Genomic DNA, 25,197 nt, shown 5'->3' with positions numbered 1-25,197 from the left:
TGCGCTAGTGACAGCCCGCCGAGTTACGCTCGGCGGAGCTGTCCCTGCAATCCCCCCCAGGGATTAACGGCCGGGGTGATGTATTAACAGCCTTCAAGGCGTTAATTCGCCCCGGCCGCTTCGCCAGCTCAGGGCTAGCGTTGTCCTATCCCCCACTATGGGGACAACGCTAGCCCTGCGTCTGGCTTGGGCTGCGCTGGAGATCTCGCGGTTTTTGCGAGATCTCGCGCATGCCCAGTAAGCCGGGCAGGGGGGGCGACGGGGAGTGCGCATGTGCGGGGCGGCGAGGGAGCCGATAAGGAGAGCCGTTAACGCTGGGCATAACGGCTCTCCTTATCGGCTTGGGGGATGTTAATACATCTCCCCATAATGAGTGCCCGCTTCTCCTCGTTATGCAGGAGAAGCGGGACTCGTTATTTCACAAACGTAAAACGCTTAATGATACATCTGCCCCTATGTCACTTGGTTCTGTGTGGAGACCTGGAAAACGTGCACTGTTGGGGGTACCTGAGGACCAGAGTTGGGAAGTTGGGAACCACTGGCTTAAATCATCAGTAGGATGATTCCTGCACATGTGCAGAACCATAGGGTTGCTGCATCTTGAATTACAACATTGGTGGGAGGAGTGGGAAGAAACGCACACCTTATACTAGGCATGTCCAAACTGTGGCCCACCAGCTGTTGTGAAACTACACATCCCAGCATGCCGTGCCATAGTTTTAGCATTCACTAATCTCAAAACTGTGGCAAGACATGATGGGACGTAGTTTCACAACAGCTGGAGGGCCATCGTTTGGACATGCCTGGTTTATACCGTCAATGGTTGTGATCCTCCTTAGAAGGTTTGATGAACTCGTTCTCTAGGTGTTATAAGGCATAACAGGCATCTGGCGTTAATAAATACTCTGCCCCTGCTAACTGCCATGTTGGATGCTGGGTTTGAAAATGGCAGTTGGTAGCTGGTTGTTTATCACTCTCCCCTTAATTATTTTTTGAAGCTTGGTGCATGTGGCCCTTAACTACAACATTGCTAGGTACTCCAAACTGAACTCTGTATAACAGAGCGCAACAAATTTCTTTAAAATCTAGGAGCCAGATATACTAATAGGGACAGTGGGCACTAAAAATTTACACACAACCTAATGCCCCTTACATAAACCACACTCAGTAATGTCCATTACACAGTTATACCAAACATCGTAATGCAATGTCAAATCCAATTTTTTTGAGGTTGCCCCCAAAGATCGGCGCTAGTTAAATTTTTGTTTAATTAATTAATGTTTGTGTTAAAACTCAATTTATGTTGATTTTAATATACCACTAGCAGCAGACTTGTAGTGCTAATTAGTGGCAGATCCACTCACATGGGTCTAAAACTTCAAACTGAAAAAGATTATAATACCAAAGCTGCGCTTAGTTATTAAGGTGCATGAAGGTATGACTTAATACTGGAAACAATTATAATAATAAACAGTTTTTTATTGTAAAAAATGGTTTTATATTTGTCTCACAAGTAAAAAAATACTATATATTCAATACTTAGTGGCCACTGTATAAAAAATTAGATAATTATCTTCTATGTGTTTTTAAGAGTGTCCAGAACAAGATAGACAGGTAGCCCAAGGTTCCGTTAATGACTGTAGCAAATTGGTTATCTCCAGTGATTAAGGGCCTTATTCTAGTTCACTCTTTCTGACAAAATACTTCTTAGATGAAAAAAACCATGTGCACTGCAGGTGGGGCAGATGTTACTTGTGCAGAGAGAATTAGATTTGGGTGGGGTTTTACTTCAAAGTGAGATCTATATTGCGGTGTAAAAATAAAGCAGCCAGTATTTACTCTGCACAGAAACAAAATAACTCACCCAAATCTAATTCTCTCTGCACAAGTTACATCTGCCCCCCCCCCCTGCAGTGCACTTAGTTTTGTCCATTTAACAAGGATTTTGTCAGAGTGAACTAGAATAAGGCCCTAAGTCTGTTACTCACAAGTTCCAGTAGTAGATACAAGTTGAGACAGTGATATTTGAGCAGGGAGGCGGGAGGGCTAGAGTCCTGCTAAATTGCTTCCCACAACGCAGCACCTCCAGTCCAGGGAGCTGCTGCGTCGGGGAACGCCGTGGTGAGGGCCGACTGCATCCTTCCTCCTTTGACTATCCTCACCTCCATTCTCATCCCTCCTCTGACTACTTTCTCGATGGATGTGCCCTTTCACCCCCTCTCCGGGCGTCCGGGGATGGGATCCGGAGCTCCATATGCATGCGACCATCCCGACCCGACCCTATTATGCCACATAAGTTCTGCTTACCTACGTGCTCGTTGGTAATGGGGTTAACACGCTCGTTGCCAATGGGGTTAACATGGTCTGCCAGGTGTACAGAGCTATAGGGCAGGGGAGAGAGGATTTAAAATAGCCCTCTCACCAACTGCCACAATGAGGTGGATGCAGGGCCAAAACTAGGATTTCTGATGCCCGGGGCAAGGCAGTAATTTGGTGTACAGGAAACTCTAACTCACTCTCTCTCTCTCTCTCGACAGGCCAACCTGTGGCTCTCCAGATGTTTTCAAACTACAAATCCAAGCATGCCTTGCCACAGTTTTAAGTCTCCCTTATAGCAAAACTGTGGCAGGGCATGATGGGTTTTGTAGTTTGACAACATCTGGAGAGCCACAGGTTGGCCAGGCCTGCCCTAGAGAGATAGATATTTCTAGATATATAAAAGCAGCTAGCTCTATATTATACACACATTCACAGAGGGTGCAAGGGGACTCGCTATCAGCGAAGGGGCAGCTCACCAACAGGCAGCTGCAGCAGTACCTTAGCGGCGGCAGGAGGGCTTAGGCACCACCCCACGTGCTGGGAACATTCACAACTACTTGTGTTGCGCAGTCCGTCTGTACTATATGTGTGATTCCGCCACCATCTGCCAAGCAGGCTACAGACTGTGCTGTGCCCCCGGACTGTAGTACAGATGGCCGAGCACGGCATTGGGACCACACATATAGAACAGGTGGATGGCTGTGGAAGGTTGCGACGATATCACTGAAGGAGGAAGACACCCTCCTGCAGTCTGCAGCATCAGCTGGCAGGAATTAGTGAGTGGAGGGCAGGGGAGCGGATTTAAATAGCCGTCTGCCCCACTTACACTTAGCAGGCGCCCTCTCACCAAGTTACGCACTGAGGGGGACGCCGGGCAGAAACACAGCAGGGCTGCAGGTGGGCTGCTGGAGCCGTGTTGATATCATTAATAATACATGTTCAGCTGAGCACCAACTGATGCCAAAATCTTACCTATCTGTTTGGGCTAATACTGAATATAAATCTAAATTCTGATTGTTAACATGATCATTACTCTGCAGTATGTGTCCTGGATTCCTACCAGCTTTTAAATTAGGGCCCTGCTAGCGTTGTGGAACGGTCTGTATGTTGAGCACGGCGCCTCTGTTTTAAAGATAACTCTTGTCTAAGCCAGAGGTTCCCAACCCTGGTCCTCAAGGACCCCCAACAGTTCATGTTTTGCAGGTCTCCACACAGAATCACAAGTGCTATAATTAGCTCCACCTGTGGATTTTTTCAAAGGTGCCTGAATAATGAGCGCACCTGCTGGGTGACCTGGAAAACATGCACTGTTGGGGGTACTTGAGGACCAGGGTTGGAAACCACTGGCTTAAGCATTGGCAGCAATTTCACACTCCAGATTCATTTCAGTTAGTCCCAATGTGCCATAGTGTATCACTGAGATGCTTGGCTGTACACCTATTTGACAGTTACAGTAGCAAATAGATGGCCAATTTTCCTAATTTTTCCAACATTCCAATAATCCGAATTCTGAAACAGTAGAACTAATTTTTTGCATAAAAAGTATTTTGTTGACTTTGTTTAACATAGAGAGGTACTTTGTAGGTGTTTTTATTTACTGCCAGTAGCGCATTCTAATCATGGAACCCTTTTTGATATGCTGCATTCATCTGTTGTTCGATTATACTCATATTTGGCTTCCCTTGCAGCAGAAGTTACCTCACTATGTTTAATGATGAGATGGATGTGGCTGCATATGAAGATGAGTTGTACCGTGAGGAGTCTTCCAGTGACGAGAGCATTGACAGTGAAGTGGAATGTTACCTGTATAGCCAGGTGCACTATTCCCAGAATCTCAGTGAAGCTGACCTAGAAAAATTAGAGGAAAATGGTCAGGAGACAGATGGTAGTGCTTCAGATGGGATATGCAATTTGAACTACAACAACTCCAGACAGAAGACTAGAGTGATTGCCATTTCTGACAGCGATGACATAAAGGCTTCCGACTCGTCTGCAGTTATTATACTATCTGACAGTTTGGATGACGATAGTGTGTATTATTCCAAGATGAAAGGGAAAGTACTGAAAATAGCAGATCAACCGGAGAACCAGTCCACTCCCAAAACATCTACAGCTAAAAAAAAAGTGTCCAGAGTCCCAAAGTCTAAATCTCTAAACTCTAGTAAAAGTTACAAAGGTGGCGTTGTCCAAGAAGTTGTTGTGGTTAGGGGAAGTTCTGAGGAAGAGGATGTTCATGTTGGGGATGAAGAGCTTTCAACATCAGATAGTGACCAAAGTGATGTGGAAAACTGGATGTTGCTGGGAAAAACAAGAGAAGATGGTGATGCCAATATTCAGCTAAACCTTGAAGGATGTACACGGTTTTCCAGTGAAGGTTTGTGTAATTGAAAATGATTTAAAAGTCCTTTTGATATGCTTGGGTATTTATCATTGTACATGCATTTCCATTGTGTTTTTAAGTTTTCATTAGCATATGTTCATTTATTCTGTACCAACTGAGTAGTTACCTTGTTTGTTTATACAGCACCCACAGTTCTCAGGTTGAGGTACAGTGGTCTATGACCACATGCTCTAATAAATACAAATACAAATACTGCTCAGCACAATAAAGTAACTCGCCTTAATATACAAATAATCAAAGAAATAAATAATAGGGTTTTAGTTCATGATTGGATCAGTGCATTTAAGCTTGCAGCCCATCGCCAAGGGACCCCATTTCACTGCAAGTCCTACACTAACAACTGTTCTCTTAAGAACCTGGCAACTGCTGACACATCATAGCTAAAAGGAACATGTGTTTTTTCTTGGGTTAAAGCTCACCTGCCAAGTACCTTCTAGCTTTTAAAGGTGAGACAATCACCTAACACAACACCTGAATTAGTATTAAATTAGTATTAAAGGGGCAGCTGTCACAGGTTTCAGATAAATGAGCTTATCCGGGGTGCATGAAAAAGCTATGATCACAGAAAGGTTAATTAAAATTAACCCACACATATAGAGATACAGATGTACCACCGCACTCGCCATTCCTACGAATGGGGTGCAAACAGCACCCACAATTCCCAGGTTGGGGTGCAGTGGCCTGTGACCACACACTCTAGTAAATACAAATACAGTGGATTCAGCATAATAAACTAACTCACATTAATATACAAATAATCAATATAACAATTTATTTGATTATTTGTATATTAATGTGAGTTAGTTTATTATGCTGAATCCACTGTATTTGTATTTACTAGAGTGTGTGGTCACAGGCCACTGCACCCCAACCTGGGAATTGTGGGACATTGAAGTCGTTTGCTTTTATTAATTGGATGTAGCAAAGATTTTTTTTTTTAATGCAATGCACTCTTTAAGTCCAGCAGTTCTCAATCTTCTTTTCACAGTCATTAGTGATAGACTTTTTACGGGTTCTGTTGACGTCAGTGCGGATTTCTGATGCTGTTAACAGTCTATTCTGTTTACTGATAACCACTATAAGTTACTTTCGGACATCCGGTCTGAGGATGATCACTATAACTGCCAGTGTCTCTGAATCTTTGTATTGACGTTGAACACTTTTTAACAAAACTTTCACTTTTTTGGCAATTTCTCGATACGAGGTGCTTTCATTATATAATGCCACTACTGCTCTTCTTGTTGCAATGGGAATTTCGTTATGTTTCCTCATGTCATTCACGAAAAATTTAATTTGATACTAAAAACTTGTTGCAAATTTATGACGATATCGTCAGTTATGAAAATAAACTGACTATTGTATATTTTTACTTTGTATTAATCAAGGGTGGAAAATAGTAATTTCAAGCTGAAACTTCCTAAAAAAAAAAAATGTAAGATTCAGATGGCTGGCAGTGTATATATTATGATCCAACTAGAAAGGAGGCACTCAAACAAATAATCAAACAGACATCTGTATTAGCGCCGGTAGTCGGGATCCCCACTGTGGTAACCTTGATCTCTTCTTTTCCATTGTTCTTTAGGCTGCATTGGAAAACATGGCACATGTTTAGTTTATTTGGTGGCTTTGTCATATGTAATTGCATATTGCATAATAAGGGCTGGACAGTGCACTTTTCAGTCTGCATTGTGGGTAGGAATTCATTTGGTTGCTGGCAGTGAAAAACCCCATGTCGACCATTTGACGGTCGACCTGACCCGTGTCGACCTAGTGGTGTCAACCCAATGCTTCTCGACCTAGTTCTGGTCAACTAAACGATCCCAACCCTTTTAAATAATGAAAGAGAAATACTGTTTCATCAGAGGACATCTCTACATCAATTACAAGTAAGCTCTATCATTAGGCTTGATACTGATGTGAAGCAAACTTAGGTAAGCAATCCTTGCTCTCTTGGAATCGTCAAAGTACCCATTTCATCAATGTACGACTGACAACTCTGATATAGGGGGTTATTCAATCTGTGCCGATTATTTCCTGACAGGAGAAATATCGGCATCCGCCTTTGTGCTTAACCACAGCAATGCTGCTATTATAGACAGAATTGAAAGCTGTCAGATCTGACTTTAATGTCGGAACTGTTTTGTCGGAAATGACCATGGATTGTCGAATTTCTGACCCTCTACTCAGCGAAAACGGCCAGGATTCCGATTGTCCGGTCGTTCCGACAGTTGGAATCCCGGTTTGAATACCCACCATAGACCTACCTAGATTTTTGCCAATACTTTGAGCTTAAACTGAATGAACACACATACTTTCATTATATTAAACACATATTATACCCGGCAGTATGTAAGCACATGGATGGCAACGAAGTGTATGCTCCTGCTTCTCAAGGTGGTCTTGAAAAAGATCCCCAAGTGTACCGAAACGTCGACTCTCCCTTGATGTTTGAATACATTTGTGTTGTGGACTACTATCTATCTATCTATCTATCTATCTATATATATATATATATATATGGTACTCTTTACCTAGAACGGCGCCCATCGCGGTGATCGCGGCATCGCGGGCAGTACATAAACGGCCGCGACGCGATGCCCGCGATCACCGCGATTTTCCCATAGGGAACAATGTTAAAAAGCCTGATTGACCGCGATTTTGCATTCAATGCCTCAATGCCCGCGATTTTCCCATAGGAATCAATGTTAAATGGGCTACAGAGCCCAAATAGGCACAATTAACCCTTAAATGTCCCCCCAATTTTTGTACGCCACCCCACGATCCACGCCAACCCGAAGCTTCGGGCTCGGTGGCTCGCTGCGCTCGCCTCACTATTCTATTCTCAACTCCACGCCGACGTGGATAGTAGGGCATGAAAAGGTCGGAGGACGCGTACCGCCGCCCCTCGCGAGCTCGCTGCGCTCGCCACGCTTCGGGTTGGCGTGGATCGTGGGGTGGCGTACAAAAATTGGGGTGACATTTAAGGGTTAATTCTGCCTATTTGGGCTCTGTAGCCCATTTAACATTGATTCCTATGTGAAAATCGCGGGCATTGAGGCATTTTAAAGTAAAATCGCGGTCAATCAGGCTTTTTAACATTGTTCCCTATGGGAAAATCGCGGTCATCGCGGGTACACGATTTTGATGTTCCCGCGATGCCCGCGATTTTTTACCCCCGACGCCCGCGATTCTAATCGCGGGCGCCGTTCTAGGTAAAGAGTACCATATATATATATATATATATATATATATATATATATATATATATATATATATATATATATATATATATATATATATATATATATATATATATATATATATATATATATATATATATAACGAACAACCTGCACCCTATATATAATGTGTGTGTGTGTGCTTCTTTCAAATAGACTTGTGATCATATCCAAATTACATAGGAAGCCATTGTCTTTATATATAAATAAGGATGATGCTTTTTCTGCATGTTGCAGCTGTTTACTTCCTTCTAAATTCATCTTTTAACTATGTTGCATTGAGTTAGACATCTACTGGGAAGTTATACATATTACGGGGAATGAGACCCTCCTTTGACATGGCAGGTGTGTTGTTCAGAACCTTGTTGTGACATTGCTGTTAATATAGGTAACTTATTTTCATTGAAAAAGTTGAAGAAAACAAAAATTTGAAGTACCCTTCTAGTGTGTACAGATTCCTTTGCTATTCAACTTGCTATGCAATCTTTGCTAACTCACGTGCTATTTACATACAATTCATGCTTTCTGCTTCAGATTTCCACTATATACTGTAGTCATTGCTGCCCTGTCTATTTGGGTTTCAATTTGTGCTGTCCCGGGAGCGCGCATCGGGAGCACAAGGTAAAAAACCTGTGCGATCTGCATGCAATCCCAATGCCATTTTGACTATATAGTCAAAATCTCATGCTGGATTGTACCGTGAGTACACACCATAACAATTAAGTAATAGGTACTGTTTAAGGTAAAAAATAGGAGAAATGTCTACATTTTGTTACATAAACACCAGTCTGCTATCATCTTAATAGATGATGAGGAGCCTTAGCTATGATTTTTGATGCACCAAAAGTTCTATTTCTTTATAATAGTTAAACTATGTTCTGAGGTTCACTCAGAATTTACTATTTAAGGTCTCCCCTTTCTCCCTTCCCAGTCCCAATTTGACTTTCTGAAGCAAATTCTGTGATTACCAGATGTCTTTTTTTTTTTCTCTCTCTCTCTCTCTCTCTCTCTCTCTCTCTCTCTCTCTCTCTCTCTCTCTCTCTTTGGTCCTTAGTTAAAATCCAGGTTGCGTCTGGGAACACTAATTCCTATCCACCCCCTGAGACACCCAGTTGCACTCTTGCTTTGAATGCAGTGCCTAAGAACTGCTAATACTATCAGTACTCTGTAGATGGGGGCAATAGTTTTAGACTGTTCAATTAGTTCTCATTCTTGAGATTCCTTCCCCGAAGGTAAGATACAGTTCAGATACTTTTTATTAGTGATAGGTGATTTCATTTTGTTTGTCACTATTTAACATTATTTTATTTTATTTAAAAAAAAGTTTATATAAATACAGATGGCTATTTCTTTAGTTCCATTTGTTATAAGCTTTTATTGCTAAATTCAAACAACTTACTGAAAGCTGCTTTTCATAAGTTACAAAACTAGTATTTCTGTTTTGATACTTTAAAAGTTGTGAACAACTTTATTTAAAGGGACTGTGAACTTCAGTCATATCTGCTTCATTTGCTGGTCTGAGCATATTTGGCTTATCGTGTGCTTTGTATCTTTTTTATTTATATAAATACAGAATAATATTTATAAACCTGTCATTTTCTATTTTATTTTTCTTGCCTTATTAAAATATATAGGCATGGTAAGTTCAGTCAAACAATATCCGATCTTTTTCCAGCTTGGGACTTCTGTTGATTGATTTTCACTGGCATAGTTTTGATTTGAATTTAAAATACTGTAAATATAGACATTATGTTTAAATGATTCTAGGTTTAAGGGTTAAAAGCAATTCTAGGTTAATAGAAACTCCCTGCAAATCATTTTATATTTGGAAGGCATCTAGTTCAATTTCTATTAATCCAGGTATGCCAATGAATAATGAATGTCTAGGCATATTAATCATCTTCAAAAATACCCTTTGAACTGCCGGAAAGCATACTTTAATAAATTTCTCTGCATAGTGGGAGATGTTTTAAACCATTCTAATCCTATATATGTTTGTGACATTACTTAGCAGAGCAGCAATCAGGCCATGATATTGTACAACATGTGAGCTAATAAAGTGGGTAGGAACTGGACCACTTCTTAGGTGTCCAATCTGATGGGAAGAAAAATCTGGCAATGTATTGGAGCATACGAGAATTGAACATTTGCTTCCAAACACTGGAAAACAAGGTCATTCAGGAAAATTGGTTAAATCCATTTCCAAATGTATCCGAACAATCATTTCTGACCATTTTTCAGTGTTTGGAAGCGAATGGCTTATTAATCACATTCTCCTATATATTGCAAGATTTTTGTTCCCACGAGACAGATTGGACAGATACATTTGTATGTGTGTACCCAGCTTTACAGGTTGTTTTTGTTATTCTTGTTAAATATACATTGACAATGTTTTTTACTGGGATACTATTTTCATGCTGTGTAAATTCTTGCTTGAAATGTAATATGGTTTCCACATTTTCACTCTAAAGAGAGAAACCATGTATAGTGTGGTGGTCTTGTGTAGGCAATAGAACGTCAGTTATCTTCATTTCTGGAATCAGGATGAAGTAAAGTTTCCTCCAGGAGGAACATATTTTGAATGCAACAAATGAAAATGTTATAAGTACAGTATGATTAAATGTTGCCAGCATTTCCTCTTAATCCTGAATATGTACATATATTCATGTGCAACACTGTTATTTTAAAGCGGGAATGGCCTATTGTCTTGCTTTTTATGGTCCCCTCTCCTATATGCTTCCCAAATACTGTTTTAATAAAAGTGGCCTAAGAGATCTTATATTTAGAGATGATATTTAGATATGATCACAAGTCAATGGTAACAACTAGATTTTGGAGAGTAGAACTGAGAGGTTATGAATTACTGTAACATGAATGAAAAAATGAGCAAGGGGTTCCTGGACTATGAATAAACAGGTGTATGCTGCACTGACAGTAACCTTTAATAGTAATTTAAAAAATAGCTCTCTCTATCCGTTTGTTGGCAGTTGCCCCCAGTTCAGCTGCGCAGGGACGAGAGCAGAGCAGCAGATTCTTGGGATCGCAGCTTTAAAATGTATTTTTATCCCCCTACTGCCCACTTGTCCGTCATATCTGCTCCCGCTGTTTGACTTGGACCTCATGTATTGCCGGGCTCACCTCTGTGCCCTCCAATGTATTTTGTACACCTGGCCTAGCATGTAACTTTATGCCATTGTTCGGTCTACCAGTTGCAACATTTTACATCTGCTGTTATTTTGGTACTTGTGTATTATCTGGGCGCCCGATTTAATGTAAATCGCATACGATTTATTGACCGATTTGCAGACGATTTGATCCACTATACGATTTAGCGGCCGATTTTCGGCCGATTTTTTTTTTTTTTTTTTGCAGATTTTCGGCCATTTCCTGCCGATTTGCATGCTTTTCCATCCTTGCACACCCCCAGGTACTTGTTTCCTAGCACGGTGCCCATCGCATACCATGGCATAACATATGCCATGGTATGCGATGCGATATTCGGGAAAATGCCCCTGATTGTACAATTAAATATTGCATAGCATCGCATGCCAGCAAGTGGCATGTGATGCGATGCAATTCTATTTTTAATTGTACAAGCTCACTGAAGGGTGCTTATCATGTTAAATGCACCCCCATGGTCAACGCCACCCCCACTATCAACGCCAACCAGAAGCGTGGCGAGTGCAGTGAGCCCGCGAGGGGCGTCGGTACGCGTCATCTGACCTTTTCATACCCCCACTATCCATGTCGGCATGGAGTTGATTTTAGATAGTGTGGCGAGCGCAGCGAGCCCGAAGCGTGGCGAGCGGACGCGGATTACTTTACATGTATTCCGCGGGGCTCGGTGGCTCGCTGTGCTTGACACACTATCTAAAATCAACTCCACGCCGACGTGGATAGTGGGGTATGAAAAGGTCGGAGGACGCGCACCGCCGCCCCTCGCGGAATCGCATGCTATTCCATCATTGCACACCCCCACTATCCAAGTCAGCCTGATGCGCTGAGCACAATAAATTTATCCAAGTTTGAAAACTGGTCTGGAGTGCCGCGTCAAATATATATATATATATATATATTTTTTTTTTCTAGATATATATATATATATTTATTTTTTTCTGTTGGTCAGTCAGGGGATGCATTCAGTGTTGTTTTGTCCACCACTGTGGACTTCTTCAAGCTGAAAGATGACAGACAGAGGAGATTATGAGCTATGACTTGCAGCATGGAGCAAGTATTTTGCTACTAGTCTGTCTCCGGGCTTTGGATTCTGGCAGAAGGCATGTACGTCATAGGAGATACGTAGTGTTAGACTAGTTAGGCCAAGCTTTTTTAATTGAAAGAAGGCTGATGGATTTTAATTATAGATAATGGATGAATGCAATTTTACAAACATATCTCACTGTGGTATGACTTGCAGCATTGCACAGCTAAATCTAAGCGGTGGGTGCTGCCCAAGAAAAATACCCATTGAACGCCCCAGAAATTAGTCACTTTTTTCGCACATTTTTGCTGGGCAGCACATGGGGCTAAAAAGTAAAAGTTGTCTCCCCGCAGCTCCACGCACCCAGACAGAGCACCAATAGAATTCTCCCCTAAAAGTCCATATGATGCTTAGTAGAACTATTGTGTAATACCTGGATGTACTAAAAAATATGTGGTCTTTAAATATAGTCTTCTAAGGAGGGTAGATGTTAGACTCCAATATATTTAAATGAAATCTGAAATTAATTTAGGCCTGGTTGCAATATCAAAAATAATTCTCAGAAAACCATCCAGAAAACCTTTAAAAGTGTCAACTAAGGTAGCATGAAGTTGAAGAACACTGTTAGAGGCCAAAAGCAAATCACTGGAGGTTCAAGTGTCAAATTGTTGATTTATTTTATTTTATTTTTATTAATGGTGGAATGTCTTTACAGTATTTTGGGCTACTTTAAAAAGTAGCCAATTTAATTTTAGGTGTTTTTATACAGTGTTTGTAAAATGTTGGAAAAAAACTTTTTTAACGCTCATCATCAAGTTCAAAAACACGTCCCACCAATACACTACTGTACATGCCCAGATAATTTATCCCATAATTTAGATTTTAGGGAAAATCTCCTGAAAACAGACATGTATTTAAATCTCTCCAAGTGCATTATTATTTGTTAGGATGGGTGTACCAGAAGATCTGCAAAACATTTTGAAAATGTTTTATTACAATAAAGATTATTCCTACCATTTCACCTGGGCAGGTAGTGCACATTTGGAACTGTATTGCAGTTGAGAATCGTGCCGTGAAAACATCTTGCAGGAGCCATCTTGCTTTTAACTGAATTGCTCTGTGTAAACTTTAAATACATGCTAGAATAGCTGTTTTTCTCCCTGGTATTCTTCAATATAATTTCTTTATATATTGTAGCTTATGTGCAGGGGATTTTTGCAGTGCATTTTGGTAAGTTTTGCTCTATTTTTAAAAATATCCTCTCTATTTGGGGGGTGATTAATTTGGTTTTAAAGCATTGGCTTTCATCTTAAGTGTCTGGGAGCTAATTCAATTGTTTGCGAGACCAACCCTATGCTGGCCTGTACTGTAGTGTTCTTGCACTGTGCTACCTATCATGTTATGACACCTGCTGCCAGCCCCAGCCTAACTTTCTAAAAATTTCTGCTCAGACCCTCTGGAGGGTGTGATCAAACCTACTTTAGACAGAAGATAATTCTCCAAAATAATTTCCCGTCCCTGTAAAGTGTGACGTTTGGTTTGCAAACAAGCCTCTTTACACTGAGAGTTATTGTGCATGTCTCTCCTAATCTTCTCAAGCTACAACCCATTTATGAAGTTGGGTCTTAGAAGGAATCAGAGAAGCATTGTATTATGATAGGTACACACCACATGGTTGTGAGCAGATCGTGAGATGACCATACGATGGTCACACGATCTGCTCAAGATCTACATCAGATCTGATTCTGAGCTTTACCCAGTTGAAGGGGTCATTTTCTAATCCTGACTGCAGCAGGTAGGATCTGCAAAACGACCAAACAACCAGTGGTGATGCGCATCAGATCAGAATCTGATCTAAAACATGCCAAATTTATATACAATCAGTCAAGATTGTATTGAAATGGGGAAATTGAAGCCAAATTGTTCTGGTGTGTACCCAGCATAAGGCTTATAAAAGTTTTAGCATGTGGTATTGTCTTTTTTTTACAGTTTGTTTAACCCTTTCACAAAGCTAACATAAAATGGGTTGATTGCATTAAATCAGAAATTTCATTTAAATTGTAATTCCAGTTTTGCACCAGGGATAACGTTGTTAGACCTGTTCTTTCCCTTGATAACACAGACTATCCAGCTTGATGTATTCAGTATGTCAATCAGCTTTTGATACAAAGGAGGTTCTTAAAATGGCTTAAGCTTGGAAAGGGTTTTTTTCAGTGCTGAATTAAATAGCTAAAAAGAAGATTTCCTTCAAAGAAATAAAATTCAACCTTAAGGCTTTATTTAGGCAAATATGGACTTTTATTTTGACTGGCATTATGTATAATTGCTTGGCTTGTTATCGTAAGTATCCTGAACATGACACACAAATTAGATTGTCCTTTGTATGGTATGACAGTAATAATGTATATCGACACAAGCTGAAATGTATTTCTCAGGAAAATATGAAATGAATATTAGATGTATATTAAGGGTATAAAATGTTATATTTATTGATATTGGATGTATATTGAAATAATTTGTGGCCAAAAAATTGGCCATAAAGTAGCATCACTATCAATTTACTTAGACTGTTGAAACAGACTGTCCATGATACAAGGACATGATAAACCTATGCTCAGAATGCAAGGATATAGTTCAATATCTCGCATCTGTACTCAATGAATGAAGATGAACTTGAGTCATTTTCCCAAAATGCTGACTAGATTTCCACACTCCCCCATTATAAGCACCACTGATTTTGGCAGTAATTATGTCAAAGAAACTTTGAAGGGGTTACATTCCAAAGTGTTTCGGCCCATTCATGTTATGTTTTTTTTTTTTTTTTTTTTTTTCAGATAAGCCATTTCTCCCCACTTTTTAAATTAGTGGCCAATTTACGTTTAACACCATAATTCATTTAGCCATGGCACTTACTGTGGGGTTTATATCCCAGGTTAAGTACCAGAGATGTTATTTTACCGCCCGTGTTTATCCCAGAGGGTGCACTTAATGCAGGTCTTTGCTTGCTTACTCCTGAGTTCTGTGGTGTCAGCAGAAATCTTTAACTAGTGCCTATGCAATCTTACCACGGCCAGTGTTAGCTTGTGGGCACTTAAACTGGGAGCTATAACTTATTGTTCATTTGATCCTGGCACTTTAGAGGGTGAAAAACACTTTATTGGTATATTTGCTTGTTTTCAAGCAGTATAGTAGACTGAGCATTGAATCTCTGGGAACTTAACTGACAAAATGAGCATCACACCCCAGAATGTTGTGCTGTTGCTAGTATTCTGACAGTCCGAATAGGACGGTTTTCCATAAGACAGTGATTCACTATGAATTCAAATAGGGGAGCTACAGTACACCAACTGCCAGTGAGTCCCAGCTGGTGATGTTTGGGGTAGCAGTAAGTGTGGCTCCCATATTTGAATAAAGGACTGTGCTGCAGGTCCACATGTGTAGCAATGCACATAACTTGAAACTAATATATGATGCACTTATATATGCATGAATGCGAGTTTCTTTCTGTAGTTTTAACACTGTATATCATGAAAACCTATTGCTGTTTGTCACAATATCAACATTTTTGAAAACCACTACCATAAATATCTGTGACAGAAATCCTCCTAATCTTATGATGTCGCAGCAGAAGCATATTTATACACATTACATCCCTTTAGGCACTGATTAGATTTAAATCTTGCTTTGCTTGTACTATTATGTCTCTAATCTATGAGCCAATTTGAAAGCTGCTGAAAAGAAGTTGCCCACTAATAAGGTTACTTCCATATACCATATATAGGGCCTATTCAATTAGTCATGACGTTTTATGTTCCCTTCTTAAGTGCCTGGAGTTATTTATTTATTGTATGCAATTACTGACTACAGTAATATAACGGCTTGCCCAGGAAGCAATACTTAATGTGGTTTTCTGTATGCACCTCAGGAGAGTACGAGCATATATTTGCGTCAAGTGCACCCATGGGGCTAATCGCAGGCTTACAATGGGCAGTCATTGAATAGCTCTGGCTATTTAACCAATGGAGCTAAAACCCTTCTATAACTTCTGCAGCTAATTGAATCCCACACCTCACCATGTATCCTATTTCCATTGCTAGTCATACTGCATTATGAGTGAAATGCATTTTAACCCTCTGAACTCCTATAATTTTGGCTTTTTTATAAGTGTCATTGACTTCTGCGGATAAAAACATTGCGTGACTTGTCATTCCATTACAAATGATAAATATTGTTTATTTAAATAAGCAACATGGATGAAAAATTCAGCATTTTGCAATGCAGACTCCAAAGTCTGTGCACAAACCGCAATGTAATTTTATTTTAGCATACAACATGATATCAAGTATTCTCATGTACAAAATACATGAATATATAATGTAAATAATTCATAAAATAACAACTATTAGACCTTTCGTATATTGTTGACGTAGTATAAGGGACCGGGAGCAGGTATAATTCTTTATGAATGTGAATAGTATGTAAAGGATCATCGTGCAAGAAAAAAAAATTTTTTGTTTATTTTTCATGATCAGAAATGTATGCGGAAAGCAAATTGATTGAATACGTTCGTAGTAGCCTGTTTAATTCTCTTGTTATCTACACTTTAAGATTACACCAAATCCACAGTTTACAAAATTAATAAAATAAGAAATTCATGGCTCCATACTCAAGACTTCGATTTAATAAAGCAAAGCACAACACAAACTGTATTTGTGAGTTTGAAATTGAAATGAGGTAAATTGAAATCGCCCATGGGTTGTAGATGAATAATACATTGTATTGTGTACCCTCCTGACAGCTGACAGCTGAGTGGGGTGACTATTACAGTGTATCCTGGACAGCTGTGAGCCAAAGTCCGCCCCACTCCGTATGTGTATCAGGCACCAAATGCGGTAATACAACACTGTTCTCAAGGATGGCAAAGAGAAATGGAGTATCCTACAAGGAATATATTTCACAAGAGAAAGTTTGTTGCATGTGTGATAAAAGCAAAAGAGTTCCTTTTATTTAATTTATATAAAGCGACTCACATGTATGGTATTTATATTACTCTCGCCCAAATACATTTTAGAAAGTAAGCAATACCATTGCCATGTGCTGATTTCCAAGTTCCCTTCCCTTGTCTTGTTTAAAGCGAATAAATACAGTGTGAAAATATAATTTTATTTATTAACAGTTTCTTATATAGCGCATACATATTCCGCAGATCTTTACAAAGCATAGTTATGGGCAAAAACACATAACGAATTACAGCACAAGACAGTTTAGGACAAGTACATGGTTAATATGGATAGTTGCATCAGGGGACAGGACACTGAAGCAATCATCAGGGTGGCAGTGGTTCATATATTCTAAGAAAGGCACATGAGGAGAGAGGGCCCTGCTCGTGAGAGCTTACATTCTAAAGGGGAATATGCTTTGTTATATTAAAAAGCACCTACTAAACAAAATAGTTTGATATCTGGGTTAAAAATGTGCTTCCAAACCAAATTCCAGGCAGCATACAAAATTGATGCTTTGTCTCTTATTTATTTATTAACAGTTTCTTATATAGTGCATACATATTCCGCAGTGCTTTACAGAGTATAGTTGAACATTCACATCAGTCCTTGCCCCAGTGGAGCTTACAATCTATGTTCCCTAACACATGTACACGCACACACACATTCTAGTGTTCATTTTGTTGGGAGCCAATTAACCTACCATTATATTTTTGGATTGTGGGAGGAAACCAGAGTACCCGGGGGAAACCTACGCAAGTACGGGGAGAATATACAAACTCCGCACAGTTAGAGCCATGGTGGGGATCAAACCCATGACCTCAGTGCTGTGAGGCAGTAATGCAACCATTACACCATCCGTACTGCCTCTTGAAAACACTAACAACTTCAAAAAGCTTCTGGTACATTCACCTAGTTAATTGCTTTCATGGAAACTTGATGATGTTGTTACCTCTGTAATGAATGTCCTATTGTGCAAAACTTATGACTGCATTTGCTCATAGCATCACTGAAGCATTTGAAAGGCATGTGTGGAATACATGATTGTAGGTTCGGAAGAAACACTGATGTGTGATGCCTGCTCTGTAGCATCTGTGCAATATGTCCAGGGTCTGGGGCTGGGAGTAAAGCTGTATGAGATATTTTTCCTGTGTGGCAATGAAAAGACCTGTATATGATGAATATATAACAAATGGTGTTACATGTTTAGATTAATTAGCATTACCTGCACAAATTGTAGGCCAAAATCTAAGTTATAAAGGGGTCTATTCATGTAGAAAGTAGTGAAAACAGAATTGTTGTTTGTCCTTCTGGGAGACACCATGGGATTAGTGAGAGATTGAGGAGTCCGCACATAATGAGTTAATGAAGTATATAAACTCCTCCCCTTCAAATCCTCCCTCCATTTTTATTAAGTCCTGGAAGGAGTAGGTTCAGCACTTAGTTACAGTATGTTGTAGTGTATATGTATGTGTTTTACTATGATAAGACGCACATACTGAATATATCTATATATATTTTTTCCTATTCTGGTTCTCTGTTTTGGTCCGTACCCTCTTCTTACCTGAGGAAGAGGTTTGGTGACTGGCGTGCAGTTAATGGACATGCAGTATAGCAGTTGGCCTGCATTTGATGGGAGACTGTAGGCACTCAAAGAGAAAGATGCAGAGGATGGAAGGGGGTTCCATACAGTGTCAAGCAGGTGGTGGTGGAGACGTTCCCAGCACCATGCTGGCTGGGAGATGCTGCCAGGTGTTCTGAGAACTCCAGGTTGCAGAGGATCCGGCTGAGCTAGTTGATAAAGCTGCCTCTTTTGCACTGCCTATAGCTGTCTATTGTCTATCCGTTAGCCAATCAGTCTCCAGAAAGACCTGGTAAAAGAAAGAAGCTGCGAACCACAAATACAGTTATAGCTGCTGTATATGGTAGTGTGTAAGGCTCCCTACTAAGTACAGAAAAAGAAGGGGGTATACTGCGCTTGGGTTAGACTGATTAATAACCAATTACAAGTGATAAATATATAACAAATACATTTTTTGCATAAAATAGTTAATTAGAGAATTCTCTATAAAAAAAGAAAGAAAAATGGGGGAAAAAGGCTAATAAAAATCCAGGTGGGTGATAAAAACAGTCATTGCATGCTTGCTCCAGGTAGAAAAGAAAAGGCAGGTCATGAATACCAAGATGTTTGGGTATAATTACCGACGGTGATGGTCAGATGTGAAGACTTCGTATAATGGCGAAGAATATAATAGCAGTTCCAGTATATTGCCCAGCATGTGGATCCAATTGACCTCCGAGAGTTTGGGCAGGATGGTGGGTGAGAAGGTTTGGAAAACGCTGCCCACGGTCACTGCAGGTGGAGGTGAAGATCTGTGGAAGCACAAGTGTGGAGGAGGCTGGTCCGGAATGAAAGTTCACCGAGATGTTAGGCTGGAGCAAAGTGAGAGTGGGGCTCTCGATTGGAGCCAGGTAGATGGTGGGGCTCAATGCGTTTCGACGTGTTGACACGTCTTCATCAGGAGCAGAAGGACCTGGGACAGTTGGTGCCATAGAGGTTCCATCCTGTGCCAAGTCTATGGAAAGCATGGCTTTAGGTTTATCAATAGAATTATTGCCTTTATCGGTCAAGTCGAATAAGTGATTGTGTTCAGAATGTGTCTGGTTTTTCTGAATCTAATATTGCCTTTAGAAGGAAAAGGTTGTAATGAGGATTTTAATCTAGAATATACCGTTTCAATTAAGGATGATAGTTATGGTGTTCAGGGTATAGATGATATGGTTACATCAGTCTGGCAGGTCCTTAAACTACGTGATAGGAGGATTATCAGAAAAATGTTTCTTATGATTTATTTTTGGAATTAAAAAATATCTGTTATTTTCCCTTCCTCTTTGCACTTATTAATAATAGAGCCTTGGGTCAATCCCAGAAATAAAATTCAGATGCCACGCAGGCTTCCTCTAATTTACACTTGATCTTTGAAAAAGCCGCTGAGACACGTAAGCGGGGAAACGCGTCAGTTCACAACCCTACCACCAAACTGTAAGCTGATCCTAAATGGGAGTGTGGTACATGTATCATAGTGTCTAATCAAAAACACTAGCATTGGATTGACCCTGTATGCCTTTCTTCCACACTATTGGACTGCATAACCTACTTTTGGCTTGAGGCTGGAGAAAGTGGATTTATTAAATCTTACATCCAAAGAGGACGTTGATCCCCCTCTGCAATACATGGTCATTTTATTATATTTTTAATTATTATTTAGGTTAATCCTGACTCCATATACATTTTTTATTGCTTATATTTATTGTAACTGTTTATGTCTGGTATCGGCCGGTACCTCTACAATTTATCATTAAATTTTATTTCTGTCATTATTATTGTTTTTGTATGTTCTTAATTAATTAATTTCAATGGAGATTGGCTTTATATTTCCTGATTCCAAGCGCTTTCTTTTGCTTTTTTGTTGTTTTCTGTTGTAAGGATTGGTGATCCCACTAAAGTTAGCAGCTGGATTAAGGGTTAAAAATACGATTGGTCGTTAGCGCTACTATTCTTTGTTTGTTTTTTTCCTCTAATTTACCCTATCCCAGATAATAATATTGCACAAAGGGAAAGTCACCAAGAGTAGGTGTCTTAATTGCATGTTTGTTGTTCCTGTAGCAGTTCTGCAGCTCTTCCTATTCTGGATGCTCCATCCAGAATAGAAAAAAGAGGGGTACACTGTCCCTAGGACAGCTATACGGGCACTACCCTTGGGCTCCTCTTTCATCTAAAGCAGAAGCTGCAAAAAAGGGGTTGTCAATCACCCGTGGGGAAAAAGCTGGGAGTCCCCCAGCGAAACACGTCAGCCACGGACACCCCTCTACAGGCACAAACCCCCCATCACCAATCCTCCAACCTGTGGATTACAAACTTGGATTCCTGAACCAGGACTTTGGTACCCATCGCCAGCAACAGCTTTTGGCCCACCAACAGGACATTAAGCCACCGCCACCACTCCAGAGGGCTACTATCTTCATCTGCAATTCAGCGCAGGACTTTCCCCGGAATCGTGAGTGGTTCAAAAATAACTGTCCAGACACTTTGGTGTACATAGTCCACATATATGGAACAGGATCACAATTAAGAGGAAGTTTCAGGGGTGCCTATCCCAGCTAATAAGCGATGAGATATTGTTTTTAAATTGCACAATCAATTTTGATTGTCCATTTTTAACTTCATATCATTTATTTTTATACATTTTTTTTTATTTCTGTATGTATAATGTATTTTAAAAATTATTGTTACATAAAATATTAACTCCAGCACGCTGTGTGACATATTCATGTTCTTTCCTCAAAGCACAGTTTCTTTCTTTTTCTAGTACACTCCATCCAGAATAGGAAGGGCTTAAATACCATTCAGACCGTAAATGTAACGGTGGGCAAAAGTCAATTTATGTGACTGCAAGTACAACTCTTAAGGTGCCCATACACTAGTAAGATTTATCTTCAGATCTGGCTGGTTGGAACAAAAACATGGTTATGGATGAGTGACAGTTTGTCAGTTTTCCAGCATTTCCAAGCAAATGGTCAACTGTCATTTGCTCTCATCCATAACCATGTTCTTGTTCCAACCAGACAGATCTGCAGATAAATCTGCGTGTGTATGGCCACCTTTAGACCTAGCAATGACTATGAAAAAGTGGGTTGACCTTTTGAGAGAGACATCTGATTGAATATAAGTAGGTAATAAACATCATAATAGAAATGATGTTGTCAGTATCATAAGTCCAACACTGAGAATATTCTTTACAACAAATTTTCCAAAAAATAAATGCGGTCTGTTATAAGCGAAATGGAGATAAATGACATTTTTTAATGTAAAAACATAGTGCCTTTTTTGTATACCTATTTGTGAGAGCCATCCGTCTAATAGGATTTGCCATCAGAAAAAGGCATTTCCAGCTCTGGGCCTTGGCTTTTGGTCTAACAACAGCTTCTCATGTATTTGCAAAGGTCATGGCAGTCATGATGGGTCTATTAAGGGAACAAAGATGATTCCCAATTAAGATTATTTACTGTTCAAAGCAGACTGAGAAGTTGCGCTTCACACAGATTTTTAAGGGCACTAGCAAGGTTATTAATTGTGAAATGTCCAGGGTGACTCCCAGTTGGCAAATGGTTTTTGAGTCTCAGGAGCAAATTTACTAAGATGTGAGTTCTATTTTAGATGAATGGTGTTCATAGCAACCAATCAGATTGTATCACTTATCTTCTAGAAGGTGCTAAGTAAATAGAAGTAGAATCTGATTGGTTGCTATGGGCAACATCCCATTTTCAATAGAACTCCTATCTTAGTAAATTTATCCCTCCAGAATCAGTACAGAAATGGCAACAGTTTTTCTAAACTCTGTACAAAAATCAGGGTAAAGACAAGATCTACCTGTACTGGATAGTGATCACTACAGATGCCAGTCTCAAAGTATGAGGGCAGTCATGGTGAACCATCATTTTCAGGGACTATGGCCCAAGAAGGAAACAAGGCTTCCCGTCAATAGTGTTCACTCTAGAATTTTTTCAGGGCAGGGTGCTGACCACGGGGAGGGCACATTTCTCTATCATCCAGCAGGGGACACTGGCGTTCACGCTGGGGTAATAGAGGTGGATGGCTGGGAACTGGCACACTGTAACTTTAAACAGCTGGCTCCTCCCCTCTAGTACCCACAATCCCCAGTTAGAAAAATTGTGCACTGGGAGCTGGCCACGCAGGAGTTTGTCTCCGTTCTAGCATCTCCTTTAGTGTTGTTTTTCTAGCCTTTTCTCAAAGTTTCTGCTGCTGCAGCTTTGAGATACTTTTATTCTCCCTGCAAGGGAGCTTTGGCGCCGCTGGCTAGTCCAGCGCTCTGTCAGGGTCTCGTCAAAGACACCTGCCAGACTCCTGTGTTCCTGCGGTCCCCCTCCAAAGGGACCGTCAGACACGAACTGCCTGCCTGCCTGTCTGTCCTGCGTTCCGGCGGTGAAGACTCCTAATTGTAAGTACCCCTTCAGCGGGGCGTTCTGTGTGGGCTTAGTCAGTGCGCGCGTGTGGACCTGTAGCGCTGCTACCGCCGAGTGCTGGGGGTTTTAACCCTCTCTGGGCGGGAGGCGGCCGTGGGGAGACACGCTGAATAGCGCTGCCAGAAGCAGCTCAGGCGCGGTACCGCATGCGGTGGGCGCCATTTTTAAAAATCAATGCCGCGGGTGAGGGGGGCTTTGGGGCAGTGGAATATGCTGTAGGCTGTAATGCTTTATGCTGTGCTGAATACTGCTGTTTACAGCTTTATTCTAAAGCGCTGTTTCTGCTTGTCACCTTTTTCCCTTAGGTGCACACAGCAGTGGGACTGTTAACCCTTGGTTCCCCTTGATATAGCTGTATAGCTTTGAGTAAGGGGGAGGGTGGTTTGCTTACAAGGAGGCAGTGCTTCCCTCTGGTGCCCACAGTCCCTTTGCCCCTACACCTCCTCTGTGTTATCTCTGTGTGTGTGTGTGTGGGTTCATTTGTTACAAAATGACTGGCAAGGCTTCCACAAAAGCCTCTCAAAAGGCTTTTTGCTGCATCTCCTGTGGTGCAAAATTCTCTCAGACATCTGCGGAGGGCAAGGCTACTAAATGTGAGGCATGCCGGGGTATAGCTGGCCCTCAGCATGAGTCTTCTAGCGCGCCCCCTGCATGGGCTTCCTCATTGGTGGGCGCTATGTCTCAATTGTCCTCTGAACTGGCGGAGTCCAGGGTGGCTCAGCCAGCGTGGGTCTCTTCTTTAACTAGATCCATGGATTCGTTTGTTTCCTCGATGTCTGCCCCTGCCATTCAGCAAAGGCGTCCAAAACGGCCGTTGTTACAATGCCAGGACTCTGACGAGTCGGGAGATGATCCGGGGTATTTGGCTGACGACCTGGACCCGGATTTGGATGAGGACCAGGGGGTTCCGCAGGCAACGGATCCAGAACCAGCCCCGGCTGGGGTGGAGGCTCTGATAGTTGCTGTGAAGCGGGTCCTTAACTTCCCGGAGGAGCCTGAGCCTGTGTCCCAGGATTTAGAGCTCTTTGAGGTACGTCCTAAACAGCTGGTTGTCTTTCCTTTTCCAAAGCAGGAGCAGCTGAATTCCGCATGGTTGAACCCGGATAAAAGGTTCCAGGTTCCGAAGAAGTTTCTTTCATTATATCCTTTTCAGCCGTCTGCACTTGCGCAGTGGGTGACGCCTCCGCCTGTGGATGCTTCATTCTCGCGCCTATCCAAGAAGACTGCCCTGCCGGTCCCGGGGGCTACCACCTTAAAGGACCCTGCAGATAGGAAGCTGGAGAATACACTCAAGGCTATCTATGTGGCGTCTGGGACGCAGCTGCGTCCAGCAGTGGTTTCAGCCTGGCTAAGTAAGGCTGTTTCTAAATGGGCGGAACAGTTAATCCAGGGCCTGGAAGAGGGGGTTCCCCGCCAGGATTTAAGGGTTCTGGCAGAGCATATCCGAGAATCGGCTGATTTCCTTACGGACGCGTCCAAGGATATCACGACGGTTGCTACCAGGGTGTCGGCTAACTCTATCGCCGCCAGGAGAGCCTTGTGGTTGCGGTCTTGGCAAGCGGACATGGAGTCGAAGAAGGCTGTAGAAGCCTTACCGTTTACTGGAGACATGCTGTTCGGCCCTGAGCTGGATAAGTGGATCTCCCAGGCCACGGGAGGTAAGTCGGCTTTTCTGCCATCTGCTCCTCCACCGGCGAGACGGCAGTACACGGGGCCATCGTTCAATTCCTTTCGCCCACAGCAGTCCTTTCGCGGCAGGGGAAGAGGTTCTTCCTCTTCCTTTCGTGGGTCCCGTGGAAAGACAAGAGGACAGCCTGCGGCCAGGGCCCAGCTGCCCAAGCCCCAGGAGAAGCCTGCAGCGTGACTATCCTCCAGCCATGCTGGGGGATTCCCAGGTTGGGGCCCGTCTTCTGGAGTTTCGTCAGCAGTGGCTTGCCACCACGTCGGATACTTGGGTCCGTCTGCTGATTTCAGACGGATACAGGATTCAGT

The 25,197-nt window shown here is 41.5% G+C and overlaps 1 protein-coding gene across 1 annotated transcript in view; it reads left to right on the top strand.

The window, feature by feature from the left end:
* The first annotated feature begins 742 nt into the window (after nt 1–742).
* ZCCHC7 (zinc finger CCHC-type containing 7) overlaps nt 743–25,197 on the top strand; it is a 184,635-nt gene continuing 160,180 nt past the window's right edge. The window contains exons 1-2 of the mRNA XM_083179778.1: nt 743–842; nt 4,008–4,693. Coding sequence (XP_083035904.1) covers nt 754–842; nt 4,008–4,693 — 775 coding nt within the window. The 5' untranslated portion in view covers nt 743–753. The remainder of the gene's footprint in view (nt 843–4,007; nt 4,694–25,197) is intronic.

This window comes from Crinia signifera, chromosome 1, assembly GCF_055691185.1.
Source record: "Crinia signifera chromosome 1, ASM5569118v1, whole genome shotgun sequence".
Taxonomy (NCBI): Eukaryota; Metazoa; Chordata; class Amphibia; order Anura; family Myobatrachidae; genus Crinia; species Crinia signifera.
The sequence above is the reverse complement of the archived record's forward strand: the minus strand, read 5'-3'. Positions and strand labels throughout refer to the sequence as shown.